We start from the raw sequence: 18,745 nt of genomic DNA on the forward strand, positions 1-18,745 counted from the left end.
TAGTAAGAGTTTGAAGCCTGAAAAAGTTACCTTACAGTTACAGCAGAGCTTTTGGAGCGTGGATGCTACGCGCCAATGGATGTGAGAAAAGGTAAGTAGGAGTAAAAGGGCTCCACTGTTCAGCCTCCACTTCCGCCATTTTGCATGGACTGGACGCCACCGCCCACCGCCCACCACCACCACCAGTTTCTTCACATTCTTCATTCCTTTCTCCCTCTCTTTTGCCGTTTATCTTTTTCTCTCTGTAAAAACTAAAAACCCCAAATTCTCTGTTCTTTCTCCTACTCATACTTCTCTCTCTGAATTGAATGATTCTACCACGTGGGTCATCTCTAAAAATTCCCCATCTTTTCTTTCTTTCCTCCTGTTCATGGCTCTCGTGTTCTCTGGTATACTCCCTTTTGCAAATTCCTTTTCTTTTCACTTTTCTGTTCTCAAATTCATTGGTTTTTTTGGTCTTTTATGCACCTTTTTTCTTCTTTTTTTGTTTCGTTTAGTTTCAAGTTCATTTTAGTATTTTCGGATCGGTTCTTGATTCTCTGTCATAATTGTCGATACCAGTGAGTGAGCTTTTGGTTTTTCGTGGTCCTGAATCTTATCTATTTGCGTTTCCTTCTGGTTAAGATGGGGTTTTCCCTTTCTGTTTCTACATCGCTATTTGGTCGGTTCTCCAATATTTCCAGTCTTCGAATTTGATTTATTCTCTGTATGTATATTTTGTTTGTTCCTCTGGATTTGAGTTAAATCCTTTGTGTTGAGGGCAAATTCTATTTTTAGTTCTGGTGGCTTTTCCCTGAAGATTTGTGGAAATTCATCTCTTCCCTTGATTTTTTTCTCTCTCACTTTTAGGGCTCATATCTTTAGTTCCCTACTTTTTAGTCTGTGGTGGCTTTCCTTTCTGTTTAATTCTTTCTTTGTTCTTCATGTTTTCTATGGGACTTTCAGTTTGAATTCTTCTGGATTCTATTTGGTTCTCACTTACTGCTTTGCAGTTCATGTTCTGGATGTTAGAGTAGCTTTCGTAACACGTTTTAATTAAAGCTGGCAAGTTTGTTTTGCTTTGTGTTATCGATTCTTCAAGTTTTTTAGCTTGATTTCTTGCTTTGGAAGGATTGAATGGAAAATGAATTTAGAAGGAAGCTCTACTCTATTTTCTTTTTCATTGTTAGTTCTCTCACTTGTCTTTTCCATAGAACATCATCGTATCTAATCTTTTTAGATCCTTCTGTTTGCCTCTTGCAATTCAGCTGTTCTTTCTCTCCCTTGCTGGTTAAAAAATTGTTAGAGGCCAACAATGCCGTGTTTGTCGCCTGAACTTTTCAGTTCAGAACTCTCATCTTAACCAATGATTTATACACTACACGTTCTATTTTACAGTGTTCTCTCGGGATGTTTGTTCTTTTGTATGCTTATCCTCAAAATCTCATGCTTCTTTTTGACGTGTCCATTTCTTTCATAACTTCGAATCATTGGGAAAGTATTTTTTCACCTGAGAGAGTTTCTCTGTTTAATTTATGAACATCTTGTTTGAAAATCAGTAGTTTTTGTCAATAGTCGTTAGAAATTTCAGGGGAGTGCAATTGAATTATAGATTTGGAGCGTTCTAAAGTCTTTGAATTATCTTTCCCTTTTTTTTTTTTTGGGATGAGGCATCGTTTGTTCATCAGTTGTCAAAACATCTATAAGAATTTTTTGTTTCTCTTGCCATCTTCATAAAATGCACCTTTGTGCGGTTAGTTTTATTTTCTGCTTCATGGTTTCTTACTAGGTTATGCTTGACTTTCATTTGCAGGATGAGTGTACCATCCAAGTTCTGTTCTGAGAGGGATATCCAGCAGTAAGGTCAACGGATATGGGAGCCTCGAGTTCTAAAGTAGAGGAAGATAAGGCCCTTCGACTATGTCGTGAAAGGAAGAAGTTTGTTAAGCAGGCCCTTCATGGAAGATGCTCACTAGCAACAGCCCATGCTGAATACATTCAGTCATTGAGATGTACAGGGACTGCTCTCAAGATATTTGTACAACCTGAAGGTCCAATAGAATCACCCTTATACACTTCCAATATTGCAACTCCTGAGCCCCTTGCCTTTACTGAAAAATCGTCTCAATTTTCATTTTCTCCATCCTTCTCACAACATGTGGATACTGCTGGTAATCTTTCTCCATCACCTTCTCCTCCTACTTCAAGTCGGTTTCAGGCAAATCATATGCAATTCAGGGGTACTTTTGCTCACAAGGTTGAAGAAAAATTGCCCTCACCTGTTATTGGAACTATAACCTCATCAGACATTCCAGCTAGTGCCACACCTCAAACCTTCGAAAGACCTCAAACACTATCATTTGAAGGCTCTTCTGCACCTCAGGAAGGAGGTTGGGATTACTTTTTTCCTTCAAATAATCATGAATTTTCCTTTCAAGATGGGAATGGTTTGAATAATGGAGGGTTTGAGTTTGAGAATGCTGGTGGTGGAAGATACTTTAAGGAAGAGGATGGAAATTTTGAATATGGAGATAAAGAAGGGAAGGGTTCTTTACATGGTGGGGAGGAATCTCAAAACTCGGAGGATGAGTTCGATGAACCTGCTTCAGAAACTCTGGTGCGAAGTTTTGAAAATTTTAACAGGGTACACGATGATGGAGCAGCAAATGCTTCTCCTACTTTGCATACTGTAAAAAGTATAGCTTCAGAGCCTGAGTTAGTGAATCAGGGGAAGAACCATTCTCCTGGTTTGTCACCTTTACGAACCACGTCTTCAGTAGTTCCATTTACATCTGTTTTTGGTAAAGCAACTGCAAAGGAGGACAGTATTGAGAATACAGCCGTCAAGGACTTATTTTCAAGCATGAAGGAAATTGAGATTCTCTTTATAAAAGCTTCTGAATCTGGCAAAGAAGTTCCAAGAATGCTGGAAGCAAATAAGTTGCACATACGTCCAATTTTTCCTGGAAAAGAAAGTAATTTCTTACTCTCTCTCTCTCTCTCTCTCCCTGTCCTTCTGTGTGTGTGCGCATATTACACAAAGCTTTGAACTTATGGTGAACTTCATAGATTTGGTTTTTCTTTCTTAATTGATAATGTGATCCACCCTATAAACAAGAAAGGTATCAGGGATTTACCTGAAGCCTAATGGGGCGATGGTGCTTCATGATTTGGTATGGTTCTTTCATTATTTCAACGTTGCAGTTAAGTTATTTGGAGTAGTTGTGTAGTGATCAGCTCAGCCGATCACTTGACATTGTAATTCTTTTTAAGGATTTAGATGTCTGAAAGGTTTTTCTTCTTCTTCTTCTTCTCTCTCTCTCTCTCTCTTTTCCCCCTCCCTTCCTCTCTCTCTCTCGTGAATATCTTGTGAAAATATTTTACTGGATTGGTTTTCCACCTGTGCAGACCCACCATTATCATCAACATTATTGAAGTCCTGCTTTTCATGTGGAGATGACCCGAGTGTTGTTCGTGAAGGTATAAGCCCCTGTGTTTGTTTGGTCTTCATAAATTATGAATTAAGTCTGTTTATGAATTACTAGCTCTTCAGTTTATGAATTATCTATCTCTTCAGTTGATCTGGAAGGTCCAAACTCTCTTTGTTAGTTAAACTCATGAGGTGAAATAACTTGTCAATGTTTATTTGTTGAAATGTCTGAATTGTGAATTCCCAATGTTGATGACTTCCAAACATTATTTCACATGTCTATGACATCCATCTTAATTACTAGGTTTAATATCTCCTTGTGGGCATCGCTTACTAGACTTTTCTGTTTGTTTGTTTTTTTTGTTTTTTGGTAATTTTAAGATTTAAGATAGATCTTATTCTTTTGGATTAGAATCCCTTTTTATAGTTAGGGTTTACACTCCTTTTTTACAAGGCTTGCTTTTTTGGATGCCCTAGTACACGTAATTTCTTAAAAAAATGGATATATACATAAAGAGGCTATTTTATTAACTTCGGAAATTCGGGTACAAACAGGGGAGTCCTCCCTTTATATAGGTTCGGTTATTATAGGTGAAGGCTTAGGTTACAAATACGTACTAAAAGTAAAAGGTATGATCCTACTAACTAATCCTTAAAACTTAAACAAAAATGAAATCAGGATTTTTGCATTGTCATTTTCTCATTTTTCATCATCATTACTTAGAGCATTATCAGTGGCAGGAAAGTACTGTTGATTCATTGTTCAGTTATGTTTGTTGGTTCTTGCAATGCCTGTCGCTAAACATGATGGGTTGACAAATAGAACGAGCAAGTCCTTATGTCTTATGTAGTTTTCTTGTTGAATGAGCGTATGAAATTATGTACTGCAATGGAAGTAGCATTATTTCTCATTGTTCTTTCGTGCCGTAGGCTTGTATATGTTGAATCAGCTTGGAACATCTAATTAATTTTGAAACATGCTAGTCTTGTTCCCTCTATAACTTCACTGAGATGCTTGTATGACTCTGTTGAGATATTTTATGAGCCCACATTTCTGTATTGATAAGCTATGGTTGAATGAGATAAATGTAGTCAATTCATGTAACTATTCACTATGATATGTTCATTAATCAGTTGTTGCTCTTTGTGTTATCTTAGAGCCGGTTCAAACTGCAACAAAGTACTTGACTTGGCATAGGACCACGTCATCACGCTCCTCTTCATCCAGGAATCCTTTGGGAGGAAACTCAAAAGAGGATGTTGAGGACCAGTCTAGCAACTTATTCGAGAACTTCTGCATGAACTCAGGCAGTCATGCTTCAACCTTGGATAGGCTATATGCATGGGAAAAGAAGCTCTATGATGAAGTCAAGGTACTGCCGACGATTATCCTTTTACTCATTTTTCCTATTTTATGCATCTTTAGATTTCAGAAATGACTTGTCACATGTCAAGGTAAGTCTTTAAAATAGGTTTTGTTTTGTTAATTACAGGCTAGTGAGATGGTCAGGAAAGAGTATGATCTCAAATGTAAAATGCTACGGCATTTAGAATCAAAGGAAGTTGGTCTACCAAAAATTGATAAAACACGAGCTGTTATCAAGGATTTACATTCCAGAATCAGAGTGGGAGTTCATAGAATAGATTCTATATCAAAGAAGATTGAAGAATTGCGAGACAAAGAGCTCCAACCGCAACTCGAGGAGTTGATTGAAGGGTGAGTTCCTTTTTTGCTGCCATCATGCTTGGTTTGTTTTCAACAGATTCATTTTAGAATATATATGCTTTTTGTTTGTTGCATATTTTTGGTGATAATTAAGTTATCTTGATATGTCGGTGTAGTGTTTATCTTTGGGTCGTAGTTTTGGGGATTCACCACTTTGTACTTTTCATTTGGACAATGATTAGGTTAAGTCGGATGTGGGAAGTGATGTTTGATTGCCACGAGCATCAACTACAAATCATCAAAGCAGCATCCTACCATGGCACCATGAAAATCTCGATGCAGTCTGAAACAAGGAGGCACAACACCATTTATTTAGAAACCGAACTCGCATCTTTATCATCAAGTTTTATGAAGTGGATCACAGCCCAGAAGTCGTATCTGCATTCGATAGATGGGTGGCTTCTCAAATGTGTGGCTCTACCTCAAAAAGCATCCAGGGGAAAAAGGAGAGCACAAGCTCCATCCATCAAAACGTATGGACCACCCCCTATATACATTACGTGTAGCGTCTGGTTGGAAAAGATTAATGATTTACCTACAAAGGAGGTCGTAGATTCGATAAAGGACTTGGCAGTTGAAACTGCCCGTCTTTTGCCACACCAAGAGAAAAACCCAGGGAAGAGGAAGGTTGGGAAAAATCTTTCAATCTTAACATCGTTCAAGGCTGGGAATGACAGTGAGTCAATGGGGAATAATTTGTTACAAGGGGAAGCATCAGAGAGCTTGATCTCTGGTTTTGATCATTTCAGACCAAGCTTGGTTAAGTTTTTTGAAAAGTTGAATAACTTTGCAGATTCTTCTGTGAAAATGTATGCAGAACTTGGGAAGACCATTCAAGATTTCAAGAGTAATTATGAACAGTGGAAATCCCAGAGACTGGAAAAACAAACGGGCATCTGAGTATGAAGAAGAAATTGAAAGGAAGGTCACAGGATTTGTATATGAAAAGACAAAATAAAGAAGGCTGTTCTCTATGTCTTACCTACCGAAACTGAAGCAGAAAATAAAGGAGAAGCTGATGTAAGCAGCAGATATAGATATATATATATATATATTTGAAGATAAGAAAATTGATGTTGGAAGGTGTAATTACAGAGTTTTACATTACACGTCAAAATAGAATCAATTTGCTGAGTTATTAGGCATTGTACAGTTCTATTTTCTTTTCCCCAAAACATGAAGACACCTTCAAGTTCATTCATATGAAAAACTTTATCACATTCACATCATTCATTCATTCATTCTCATTATACAACTTCATTTTAGGATTTGATGAATAAGCAATGTAGGATAGCATATATTTTGAAGGGTATTATCCTTTTTCTATGGAAGAATCTGAAATCTGTCTCGTTTATTCAGAAGGTGTTTGGTTAAAGTCAATTCATCTGTGGGTGGATAAAAAATCTTTGCCATTATAAGTAGTAACCATTTGATCATTTAATGAATATTTAATTGCTTTCAATTGAATAGATCGTAATTGTTAGGCTATAGTTTTATCAAATTATCGTTGCACTGAAATATCTTCCTCATTTCTTGTCTGCACGTAGGCAGCATGTGCTTTGTTATCCGAATATATATATATATATATTCCAATTTGGCTTCTTATCCTTTTTAAAAAGGGTAAAAATTTCATTCCAAATATGCTATTTTCTTTTTCAATTAAGTTCTTGCAACCACTTCTATTCTCTATTTTACCCACTTTTATGCATTTCATCGAACAAACTCTTCTTACTCATTTATTATAGTTTTTTTTTTCTAATTTCTTTTTATGTGTGATTATAGTGAGATGCACAGAGATAATGTGTAGCTATTTTTCAAATTCTAAAATCTAAACTAATAATCCAGGTCTTAAAATTAAACAAAATTTAATTTTCAAAGTAAGAGAGGAAAAGCAAATTACGAAACAGGCCCCTCATGCAATCCCACTCACGAGCACGCATACAATTCTCATTTTATTTTTTAATTTTTTTTTAAAAAAGGAAGAAGAATAAGGAGAAAAAAAAAAGCGGGAAAGAAACATAAATAACTGAATGTTAGAAAATGGGAAGAGAGACAATTAACGAACCTGGATGGATGGATTGTGTTTTCTACCACAGCTTCATGCTATGATCACACCTTTCCTCCATCACTTTCGTCTTTCCCGTTACCTTCTTCACCAAGATCTTGCACAACACTTTTGCCTTAATCGTCCATGTCTTCACCCAGTACACCTTCAGCTTCAGTGGAGCTTTCAGATCCACCCTCAGTCTCATTTTCCCTTGCTTCTCCCAATCCTGCAATGCTTTCCCCCCACTGCTCGATAATCTAATACCAGATCCTTTCAACTCTACTGCCATAACCGTTACGTTGCTCGACGGCTGATACAACAGCGGTAATGCACCTTTGCACAGCATCACATCCGAGAAATAGACCATGACGCTGCTGTTTTTCTCGTAGTAGATTCCGATCTTTTTATTCTGGTTTTCGGCTCGTAAGGCGACGTTGAATTGGGGAGAGATTGAGGTGGTGTTCTGTTTGAACCCGTTGATCGAGACGGCGAGGATGGAGTAGCGAGGAAAGACGGGTTGGAGGATTAGGAAGAAGAGGGCGGAAGCAATGCCGGTGAGGACGAGGAATAGGATGAGGAGGAGGAGAATGAAGGAGAGAAATCGGCGGCAGGGGCAGGGGCGGTGGTTGTGGCGAGTGTAGAGGTTGAAGCGAACAGCGTTTTCAGGAGGAGGAACTCGGTAGACTTGGTCCTTGGGGATCTGGATGACGTAGGTGCCAGGAGGAGGGTTTTTAGGAGGGGGAGGGAGAGAATTGCCGGAGTTTACAGAATTATTATTAGAAGCAGAATAAGGGTGAAGGGAGTCATCAGTGGGGTGAACACGTTCCGCCATGGAAGCACGTACAGTAGAGAACCGAGGTATAGGAATCGAAAGAGAGAAATGGAAGTGCGTAAAACAGGAAAGAAACAGAGAAGAGGAGGAAGAAGAAGAAAGAGGTGAGCCGCTGCTCTGCCACTCTGCTTTTGTTTTCTTCCATCTTATTTTATCATGACGTGAAATCGTGACTGCATCACCCCTATTTTTAAATAAATTATGAGGATTCTCTATCATTTTTTTTTTTAACTTTGAAAACAAAAATTATTTAATACTTTTTACCATTCACTTAAGGGATATTAAAAAAAAAAACTTGGATTGGATTATCGATTTTGGATTGGATTCAAATAATTGAAAATTTTATAGGTTAGGTTGGTTCATGGATTCACCTAATACTCACAAACCAATCCTAACCAATCAGAATTTATTATTAACTTAAATTTTTTTTTTTTTTGTTATTTATAATACAATTATTTATGTTTATATTGATTTTAATTCTATTTAATTTCATACTTTTTAAAATAATTTATTCAGAAAATTTTCACTGAAGTAGTTAATCTAAATTCAGTAGTTAATCTAAATTCAATATATAAAAATTCAATATATAAAAATAATCCTAATTAATCTAAACCAACCCAATTCAAATATTTCACGAATTCATTTTTTAATAAGGACTATTTGGATTGAAAAATTTACAACAACCCAACTCATGATCATCCCTTATTTGTCTACTCACCAAATCTTTTTTTTTAAGGGTTAGAGAACATTTTGATCCCTCAACTTATAGTTATCACTTTATTAGAAGTGTAGGTATGAAAAATAATTTCTAACATTGTTTTTCCACGTACATAAACACAGATTTTAGATCAAAGAAGAGAGAAATATAGTTTTTTAAGTCTCCCGTCAAGAAAATTATTAAATGTATAAATTTCAATGTTACTTTAATTTTCTCAAGACGTCAATAAGTTTCAATAATGAAAAAAAGTATAGTCAAAAGAGAAATATTAAAGAAATATTAAACGATAATCTAATCTTAATAATGTGCAATTTGGAACATTTGATAGAAACCGAAACAAGCCACGTTTAGGATTAAATTTATGCTCATAGGATCAAAATCCATTTTGTGCCGAAAAAAATCGAGATGAATTCAGTCCGAGTAGGGGAATGATTTAACGCCCTAATCTGTGTCCCCTAAAAGTCACCACGAAAAGGTAAGTATAAAACTTTTAGGCACTAATTGTAGGCTTTAGATTAATAAACCAGAAATAAAAAGAGATTCAAATCTGCCATGGGAGGCAGTACAAAGCCTGCAGCAAGATGACCCACTATACGACTATGCTGCCAGTTTTAGAGGATACTAAAATCAAAATGGCCCCCTCTTCTCCTTGCTGGCTTTTTTCTATATATATATATTATATATATATATATATACTAAACAAAGGCAGGCCAGCATCACAAAATAAAATCAAAGGAGTTTTTAAGGTTCTTTTGTTGTTCAAACACAAAGGACGAAGGGTGCCATTTTAAACCACAACACTCCCAGAGTCACTAAATAAAGGTTGGTTCCCATCTACTATTGATGGACAACAAAGCCTACCACATCTCCTGTGCACCAAAATTAGACCACTAACTTACTACCATCTTCCAACCCCTTCCTCCTCAACAGAAGAACATGGAGTTGCAAACCTTCTCCTGTAACCTGGGCAGTTGGGGAACAGGAACTGCCCCAGCACTTGTCAGCCCGCCATCGCTCGAGGCTGTCTCGGATGTTTCTTCAAATTTGATGAACTGCCCAATCTGGGTGGCTGCCAAGTGTGCGTAGCAAACAGGAGCAACTACAACAATGACACGAGAACACAATATTACTAAAAGCCACAACTGAGTTCTTTGGTTTGATACGCTCAAGGGCAACAACTTAAACAAAATGTTAAATAGTAGATGAACTTGGGAACATTGACTTACCGACAGAAATAGCAGTAGTACTTCTTTGGTATCTGTATACACGATGATAAAAACAACATATTATGAACCCGTGAATGAAGAATGTAATATTTATTTCTGTTGAATATTTTACTTACACATAGGATAGAGAGTGCACTAGTTCTTGCAGGTCATCTGCAGAAAAACCGACTTCATCTAACAGAACGTGATAATGAGTTGGCCTCGTAGTGCCCTTGGAGAGTATAAAGAGAGAAAAAATTAGCAACCAAACAAAAGAAACAGCTAACAGGAATGATTTTGAAAGAGAATTTTAAACAAAAAACTCACAATCATTCCAGCATGAGCACAGAGATAGAAATCGTTGTTTCTTGGATGACAAATTTTGTTGTCAATGATAGTTCCTACACAGAAGGGTAAATAGTTATGTATTCAGAGGGGTAGAACAATTGCAATACACGCCATAAAAAATCTATAGGAATACCGGGAGGAACGTTGTCAGGAGATCCAGCCTGAAAGAACTTAGTGTGATGGTTCTTCTGTGCAACGATCACCACAAACTTGGGGGACCAATTTTCATCAAGGAACTTGCAAGACTACAGACATTTTAAAGATTTAAGATTATCTTAAACTTCTAATTGAAGGATCATAAAAGACGTTAATAATTATTATTTAACCAAGCCGCCATTCACAAAACCTGGATGATCTGATCTAGTTCTACATTCAGAACTTGGTTGAACTGGGATTCACTGACACCATCCCTACGCAGAAACAAGTATAAAAGCATCCTTTAGGAGCATTCAAAATATACACAGAAGCTGTGCTAACATAACAAATAACACAAATTAGTTGTCTCAAACGTTAAAAAGCCACATTGAAGCAAATGTCACAAGACCATGCAAACTATAGTATTAAGAGAAATGCTTGCCTGAATATGATAATCTGATCTGGCTTTCTTTTCCCTGAACTAGTATAGAAGTCGAGTAGAAGCTCCCTGAAATTCAAAAGAGAAAGCGAACTTCTGAAGTCAACAAACCCCACGAACCATAGGAATAAAGCTATTGTTTCATGCAGGAAGATATGAGTATACAGTAATTAGTAATTTTAGAACTTTATATATGTAAGGCAGTATTCAAAACATAGCCAATACTTGACAATACTTGGGTGAGCCGTAGATCAAGTACCTTGAGAAAATTTGTAGTGGATTTGGAACCAAGCATCACAAATTCATACATTTTTTTTTATCAAGTACCTTTGCTAAATAACTCCCAAACACATCCTCGGCTCTTCAAGTTTTCAGCTTTGTGAAGTAAGATTCAATTGCTACATATGTGAACTGAATTCTAGGTAAATTTTCAAAAACAAGAAATAGACCTTTAAAATATTCTTTAATTTTTGCCTAAACTTTTGGAATAAAGGAACTATAATGCAATCAGTATATAGTTATCAAATGGGACCCAACATAATACAGCAACATCTTGAGTTCAAGAAAAAAATATCCAGCAACCATGACTTTAAATATAAGCTATCAAACCTCATTATGCCATCATCTTCAGTATCAGAAATACGCTTATACAAAGAATCTATCATCTCCACTTTCGGTGATTGGGTACGTACTGCAGCTCGGTAACGAGAAATCAATGGCCACTGTCTGGAACTGACCACCTACAGAATAGGTAGGAAGACATTTCCATAGAATCTTATTGATCAAATTATGGTCAAAGATACAATCAACACTTAGATAATATTAGAAGGCATGCTAAAAGGAAGACAATAGGGCAATTGGGTGACATAATAAGTACGGAATCACGCGAGTTACCGCAGCAATAGACGGAATATCTGACTGTCCTGGAGAACCATGTGAAACATCCATACCCAGGATAATTGTGGGAACTCTTGAAACCATAGGAATGGATGGAGAATGCTCGACGGCTAACAAGGAATTAAGCCCACCAAGCTACAAAAGATGAGAGGATTTAGCCAGAAACATGCAACATTTAACAAACAGAATCACCAGGCATATGGCACAAGCTCATCCCCAGTGCAAGAAAAGAAGCAAACGGAGTACACAATATACCAATAAAACACACGCAAAAATAGACTTACCTTAGCGTTGATCTTAAGAAGCACATTTGTGAGGTATTGATCATTCACCCGTGTAGGAGCAATACATTGAGTAACAATTCCAAATTCTGCAAGATTCTTTTTCTTCCAAGGACCTGGGTGAAAATAAAATTGTCAACTCCATCTTCGGACAACCAATCATATTGCGGTGTGCTCAAGTAAACTTTACCATAAAGATCAGAATTCTTTCTCTCAGGGAGTAGACAAAGAAGGAATTGCGGTTGTCCAGGAAGTTTAGACTGAACTTCCTCAAACATCTTCTCAACTCTCACCATAGGTGGTGCACGTCTGAACTGTGGATTTTCTTCAAAAACATCAAAAGGCGCCTCTATTGCCTACAAACCAAAAAGGTATTTCAATCAGTATTGAGTATTTGTAGCAATGAACTATAAACCTTAGCTAACTTACAATGCCTTTCATATCACCACATTTGATCAGGTCTCTGACAAGGCCACGTGTATCACAGCGCGCTGAAAAGTTCACCACCGCCCATCGCTCTATTTTGGTAGGTTGAGCCAATTTCTGAAATTCAACAGCACTGTAAACCACACAGTATTAACAAGAAAATTACATAATGAGGGAAATACCAACCTTATTATTGAAATTCCACCGGCCATTCCGAGGAAAAAAATCTTCCCCATTGCCCACTTTCAACTTCATAATTAAAAAAGTCCATCAGAAAACTAACAAAATTAAGTGGTCAAGTAGACAGAACAACAGGCCAAATGCAAGTAATACCTTGGGTGCAGGTAGAACACGACCTTCAACTTGAATAAAGCTTGAATTAATAGCAATTCCACATGACCGTAACATTGGTTCAGCATCATATTTGTTCCTTTTCAATGACTGCATGGACCTCAATGATTCAGTATTAAGAATCAATAAAAATAAAATTCAAATGTTGCGTGAGAAAGACAAGATCTACCTCAGACAAAACCCTCATTCTTTCTTGTGGCTTTTGCCTAGATTTTTCAACGAGTGAGGCTCTTTGAAACGTGGACAGTGCTTTTGTGTATCGTTGCAGTGATACCAAGGAGCACAACTGAATAAGTAAGATCAAAGTAATCATGAGCAAGAAAAGCAATCACTAGCATTATGATCTTTTCAAGTTTAAGAGGTACTAATTGCTCCACCTCAACAGGGATATAAGTGGGGCGCTTGGGCTTCCCCACATTTATACAAGGAAGATCTGATGAATACCGAAGTTCAATGTTTCGATGCTTAACAAAATAATCATAAACAGTGATTTCAATGCAATCTTCTTCACTTCCACCTTTCTGTTTCAAGGTAAACCTAAAACATGCACCAAAAATAAAGTTATATATCCAAATAAGAAATGAGACAACATTTAGGAGCCATTTGGAAAACAATTCCATCTAGGTCTTCAAAATGCTTGCAAAAACTGTGAAATGCATGAAAATTTAATTCTATTCTGCACATCAAAATTATTATTTATAATTCCAATAAACAAGAAGGGATATTGATAAGGAGACATGAAAAGAATACAAGCAAAAATAGTATCTAAAAACAATTTCTAAATACCTTTCTACAGAATGATTGTTCGAAAAAAAAAGAAAAAGAAAGGGAAAGCAAAAACAGCAAAAAATGTTTTGAAAATTATTTTCAAACCCCATGAGTCAAAATGTAGTGAACACTAATATCACTATTTATTGAAAACTAGAACTTAAAAATGATAAGGAAATGGCAACAAGATAACAGCAAGAAAATAATACGTTTGCTCTTTACAAGGCTTTTCACTTAATCCAGTAATCTTGTATTCTTGATTCGATGGGCTTGCTCGAATCCTCAGATTCTTCAGTGTCCGTTTAGCCTATTATATAAACATATGAGAAGCTGTAAGACAATGCAAAAGACGTAGCACAAAAAAAAAAAATCAATCAACCATTGGTCACCTTGGTCCAGTCAAGTGAGAAAGGATCTCTCACATTCTGGTTTGCAATTAAAAAGTCCACAACAGGACCAGGCTGAATAATCATAGTAGTGGAAACATCTAAAGGGAAAAAAAATAGAATCAATTAGATTATTAGTAAATCCAAACATAAGAGAACGGGTATGATGACAAAGACTTGCCAATATTCAAAGAGAGGCCACTCTGGGTTGTTCTAAAACTAGAGTGAAAGCCTCTGCAGCCAAGGACACCACCGCCTACATCAGTACAAGAGTTTGGGTCATTGTGGAAAAATGACTGTCTGACAAGGAGGCAACCTCTGCAATAAAGCAGGTTTGTGTTAGAGAAAGTATCAAAATAATCCTACAGTCAGATGTCTCTTTTCAGGGAATGAGTAAAACCAAAAAGTTGAACTTACTGCTTGGATGCATTCTGCCTTAAGATAATATCCAGTACCCTGATAGCCTCTTGGAAATTCTCAGATTCCTGACCACGTAAAGCACTTGCTATAGCCTGCATAGGTATCTTAGCTGCAAAGCTAATTTCTACCTTGAATGATTTTGAACGGTAGGGCCGTTTCATCCTTTTTCGGTCTCCATCATTGGGACTTCCATGACCATCAGGACTACAGTTACCATTGTTCCTGTAGGAATTAAACTATATGATGTAGTGACAAACAAACTGGTTTGATTTGACAAATATTACTCAGATAGTTTCAATCATAATGAAGAACAATTATAACCATACCTGTTTGACGTGATATCCTCAAGAACAACGGTAAATTCAAGTTTATTCCGCGGGAGAGGACCAACAGTGAATAAACTTTTCTCTCCATCATAAGCAAAATCCTTACCCGCCAATTCTGAATTATAAGTTTCATGAACCTTGTCTATAACTTTTCTTCCTACGCCCTTGCCATCAACAGGGCGACCATCTTCATATGAAAGTGAAACCTATAAATTGTAAATGATCCTTAAAAATAAATATGATTACCATGAAATACCTCTAGATAAATATCATATAAGCTCTAAGCAGAAGTGCTGAATGTGAATACCGAGAGTACAAATTGGTTTAAAGATAAGAGGACAAATATGAAGAAAGGAACGTACACTGTAATGGAAAAAATGCCCTTCTATATTAGTCACATTGACTTTAAAATGATTTGTAAGCAGAGATATCTTCTGGCCTTTTGAAGCAAGGCCACGTCGGGCGATAGGAACCCTCACAACCTTCTTCTTCACAAATTCTGGAGCCTGCTCCAGCTCAGCTTGAATCGGAACAACATTAGGGGGAATAGGGGGAGGGGGAGGGGGAGGCGGCAATGCCCCGTCAGCTCCATTTCCGGCTCCATTTCCATCTGGCTCATTTGAACTCATCCTGAAGAAATTTACACGACTAATAAGTCACAGGATACATAAACAAGGAACTATTAAGATCGAAAACCCACAATTCATACGCATATGCTAACCCAATTACCAACCGTCAAATCCAAAATTCCCATTCAAAATAGTTAGAGTTGAAAAACCTATATAGTACCAAGAAATATTCAACGCTATGGAAGACGATAATTGTAATTAACCATAGTAGCTAGTCTCGTCAAAGTTCCAGAACAGACAAATCATATGAGAAACCTCTTAACCGGAAAGAATTTCACCAGACACGCACCGAAAAACTCACATGACCGATTGCCAGTGACATCAAGTTGAAACACTAAATTCTTGGACAAATAATGATGACGTTTATGATAATGACATTAAGGACCCAACTAACAGACGCGCAACGAAACACTAAATCCTTGGATAAAGAATTTCACCAAACGCGCAACGAAAAACTCACATGACCGATTGCCAGGGACATCAAGTTGACACACTAAATTCTTGAATAAATAATGATGACGTTCATGATAACGACATTAAGGACCCAACTAACAGCAAAAATGCGTAAAGGATATACCATAAAAAGGCATTACAAACTAGAAGTCATGGTTTCAATATTCGACTAGAGAATAGTGTCTTTGAATAATGAAAAACAAAGAAGCGAGACAGCTTAAAGAAACATCAGCGACAGAAATGAGCATATCCTAATCCCTATCCAACGAAGAGGAGCCATAACATTAAGCAGCTGGTCCAACACGTAATTTAGAAACTATAAGAACATTCATAATCAGCATGCAAACACACATGCACATGAACTTCAGCAGATAAAGCCTCCTCTATGGATCTTGAGATGATCCACCAACGCTTCAAAACAGAGCCTCGGGACGAATCAACAATAAAAATAAAATTAAAAATATTAAAAAACGGCGTCGCACGTGGACAGTCCAGAAATTTAAAGCATTAACGATGAAAACTGAAGTTTCTTCGAAAACAAAAACAAAAAGAAGCCGATAGCCGAAAAATGCACTAACGAGTATGATCGGAAACAGAAAACACAAGCCGTTCTCCAGAAAACCGATTTAGGCTTGAAATCAGGGGAGAAAAAACGTCGAAACTACAGCAGAACGTGACAGTCTCAACAACGAGAAGAAAAACAAAAAAATTAAAAAAAAAAATCAATTGTGAAGCTTTAAAGAAGGAAGAATAATCTGAGAAATAAAGTTAAAATAAAGCTAAAAAGGAAGAGCATTGTAGGGATGACAGTCGAGAGTAGCCGCATTTTCTCTCAAAAGGGAAAGAAGTAAGAGGATAAAAAAAGAAACAAAAGAGAAGGGACGAATATCATTCAGAAGCCATTAAAGCATGAGAGACAGAGCATGAGCTAAGAGATAGAAGAATGAAAACAGGAAGAGATGATGATGAAATCAGTACCTTAATCACAGAGACTTGAAAGGGAGAATGTGAAAACCCTAGAAACTGGAAAGATGAAGAGCATAAACTTTAGCACAGTCCGAGTCAAACTCAATTCTGCCTCGCTCTCTCTCTCTCTCTCTCTCTACGTATATATGTAAATGGATAGAGAGATGAAATCAGCCCCAATAACGACGTTATTTTCGCTCCCTCTCTTTCCTTTTATATAAAAAAAAATCTAAATCACAGCTCAGACTTGGCTGAATCCTAACCGTCTCTCACGTGGGTCCCACGATCCCCTTGGATCAAAAGATGAGCGAAATGGACGGTCACGATTGCATGGTAGCGTCTTCTTTACAACGTCACTCTGCGCTGCTCAACTTCTCGACTTCGCCGCGTGTTAAACAAACCCTACTCTCCAACTGACTTTTTTGCCACCATTAAAATCGCAAAATGGCGGCTGTGTCCTCTCCCCACATTATGATGCGTGGGTCCCATTCTTACTCGATTAACACGCATTTTTACGGTGTGGTAAAAATAAGCATTAATTTGTTATTTATGATACTACAGAAGCTGGGACCCTTTTCTTTCCTTTTTTAATGAATAATTATTATTATTATTGATAATAAATGTAAAAGATAATTGTTTGAAAATTGAAAGTTAAAATTACTAAAAATATTTTTAATTATAGCAAAATATGATTCATTCACAATAATATTTTGTTAAATTTATAAGTACAATATTAGAATATATATAATATAATCAAGATCATGTATTTGATTTCAAGTCTATGGACGTCAAAATCATATTCTTGTAAATTAAATCATTTAGAAAAGTTATTTAAATTATTGATTTTTTCATAGATTTTATTTTTAAAACTTTTTAAAGATCTTATTATTAGTATTTATAGTATTATTGTATTTATAGTAATGTTACAGATTAATTGATGATATTTTCTATATTTATTAAACTCAAAAATGAATGAAAATTTAGAGATATATCCAACTAATATTTTAATCTTGTGAATATAATATAATATTTATAGCATAAAAATAATGATAGTGGTGTAAGATGTAAAAAAAATAATAGAAGTGGATGTGTTAAAAAATTTGTAGAAGTGGGTTGAACGATATCCCATTCCGTTAAAATCATCTGTGTTATTTAATTTATTTACAGCGATTTAAAATTTTTTAATTCTATCTAAATAGTTTAAGCCGGTTTAGTAATCTCGTTTTTATTTTCGATTTTTTAAAATTATGTCTATTACTTTTTCATTCATGGTTCAATTCTAAATCAGATTTAAAAGTAAAATTAAAATTTTAAAAGTTACTTTTTAAATTTTTAAATTTTTTATTTGGTTTTTAAACTATTGTTAAAAAATATATACCAGAAATAGGGTTGGCAATGAGATAAGATGGGACATGATGAAGCAGGACGGGGCAGGGCGGGATGGGGCCCATTCCTGCCCCATTCATGATGAAGCAGGACTGCGAGGATTTTTAATCCCCATCCCTGCCCCATTCCCCGTTTTGAGGAGTCAGAGTTGGGGTCGGAATCCCCGTTCGGGGATCGGGTCTTGAATTCCCTCCATTAATTGTTCTTTTTATTTTTTATTTAAAATCAATAATTTTTTATATTTCTATTAAAATTATACACTTTTAAGGAATAAATTAGTATTATTATTGTTTTATTTATTTAATTTAATAATAAAAAATATTTTAACAATTTTTTGTTTTAAAATTTAATAAAAATTTAAAGTTAATTATATTATGAAAAAACTTTAAAAAAATAAAAGGGCTTTATATATATATATAGGTTGGGGTCATGGGACGGATATATACTCCCATTGATTTTCCATCTCGATCGCGATGAATACTACGAGGATTTTTGTTAACCTAACTAGAGGAATAAACTTAAAAGTAGAAGGAAGTAATTTTTTTTTAAAAAAAAAACCATATAATAACCTTGATTTTTTAAATTTAATCTCTCAAT

The 18,745-nt window shown here is 36.0% G+C and overlaps 2 protein-coding genes and 1 pseudogene across 8 annotated transcripts; 1 reads left to right on the forward strand and 2 right to left on the reverse strand.

Moving 5' to 3' along the window:
* Positions 1–6,364, forward strand: LOC120089377 (bZIP transcription factor (DUF630 and DUF632)). Of its 6 annotated transcripts, none has more exons than XM_090305678.1 (6): positions 1–91; positions 1,793–2,954; positions 3,388–3,459; positions 4,568–4,782; positions 4,903–5,126; positions 5,318–6,364. In XM_090305678.1, exons 2-6 carry the CDS (start codon positions 1,853–1,855, stop codon positions 6,033–6,035), a joined length of 2,331 nt encoding a protein of 776 aa, XP_090161804.1. In that variant the 5' UTR covers positions 1–91; positions 1,793–1,852; the 3' UTR covers positions 6,036–6,364. The 6 variants fall into 6 exon arrangements, with proteins under 6 accessions (XP_090161804.1, XP_038902750.1, XP_038902755.1 ...); XM_039046822.2 differs by having other exon boundaries at positions 68–389; XM_039046827.2 differs by lacking the exon at positions 1–91 and adding an exon at positions 115–1,044.
* Positions 6,365–7,061: 697 nt separating this feature from the next.
* LOC120089378 (NDR1/HIN1-like protein 13 pseudogene) lies at positions 7,062–8,287 on the reverse strand (annotated as a pseudogene). The gene has a single exon (XR_016523708.1). The product of XR_016523708.1 is annotated as an NDR1/HIN1-like protein 13 pseudogene (transcript).
* Positions 8,288–9,220: 933 nt separating this feature from the next.
* On the reverse strand, positions 9,221–16,966 carry LOC120088297 (protein argonaute 4-like). The gene is made up of 23 exons (XM_039045495.2): positions 16,775–16,966; positions 15,077–15,344; positions 14,715–14,920; positions 14,386–14,610; positions 14,150–14,286; positions 13,972–14,069; positions 13,792–13,889; positions 13,192–13,351; positions 12,984–13,100; positions 12,797–12,904; positions 12,650–12,712; positions 12,467–12,580; positions 12,228–12,393; positions 12,041–12,153; positions 11,754–11,891; positions 11,469–11,599; positions 10,863–10,928; positions 10,632–10,695; positions 10,419–10,530; positions 10,265–10,338; positions 10,075–10,169; positions 9,959–9,990; positions 9,221–9,831 (listed from the first exon to the last, which is right to left on the reverse strand). The coding sequence occupies exons 2-23, from the start codon at positions 15,341–15,343 to the stop codon at positions 9,656–9,658; spliced, it is 2,760 nt and encodes a 919-aa protein (XP_038901423.1). The 5' UTR covers position 15,344; positions 16,775–16,966; the 3' UTR covers positions 9,221–9,655.
* Positions 16,967–18,745: the final 1,779 nt, after the last annotated feature.

Source organism: Benincasa hispida, chromosome 10 (assembly GCF_027475165.1).
Source record: "Benincasa hispida cultivar pf3 chromosome 10, pf3_genome.v1.1, whole genome shotgun sequence".
Taxonomy (NCBI): Eukaryota; Viridiplantae; Streptophyta; class Magnoliopsida; order Cucurbitales; family Cucurbitaceae; genus Benincasa; species Benincasa hispida.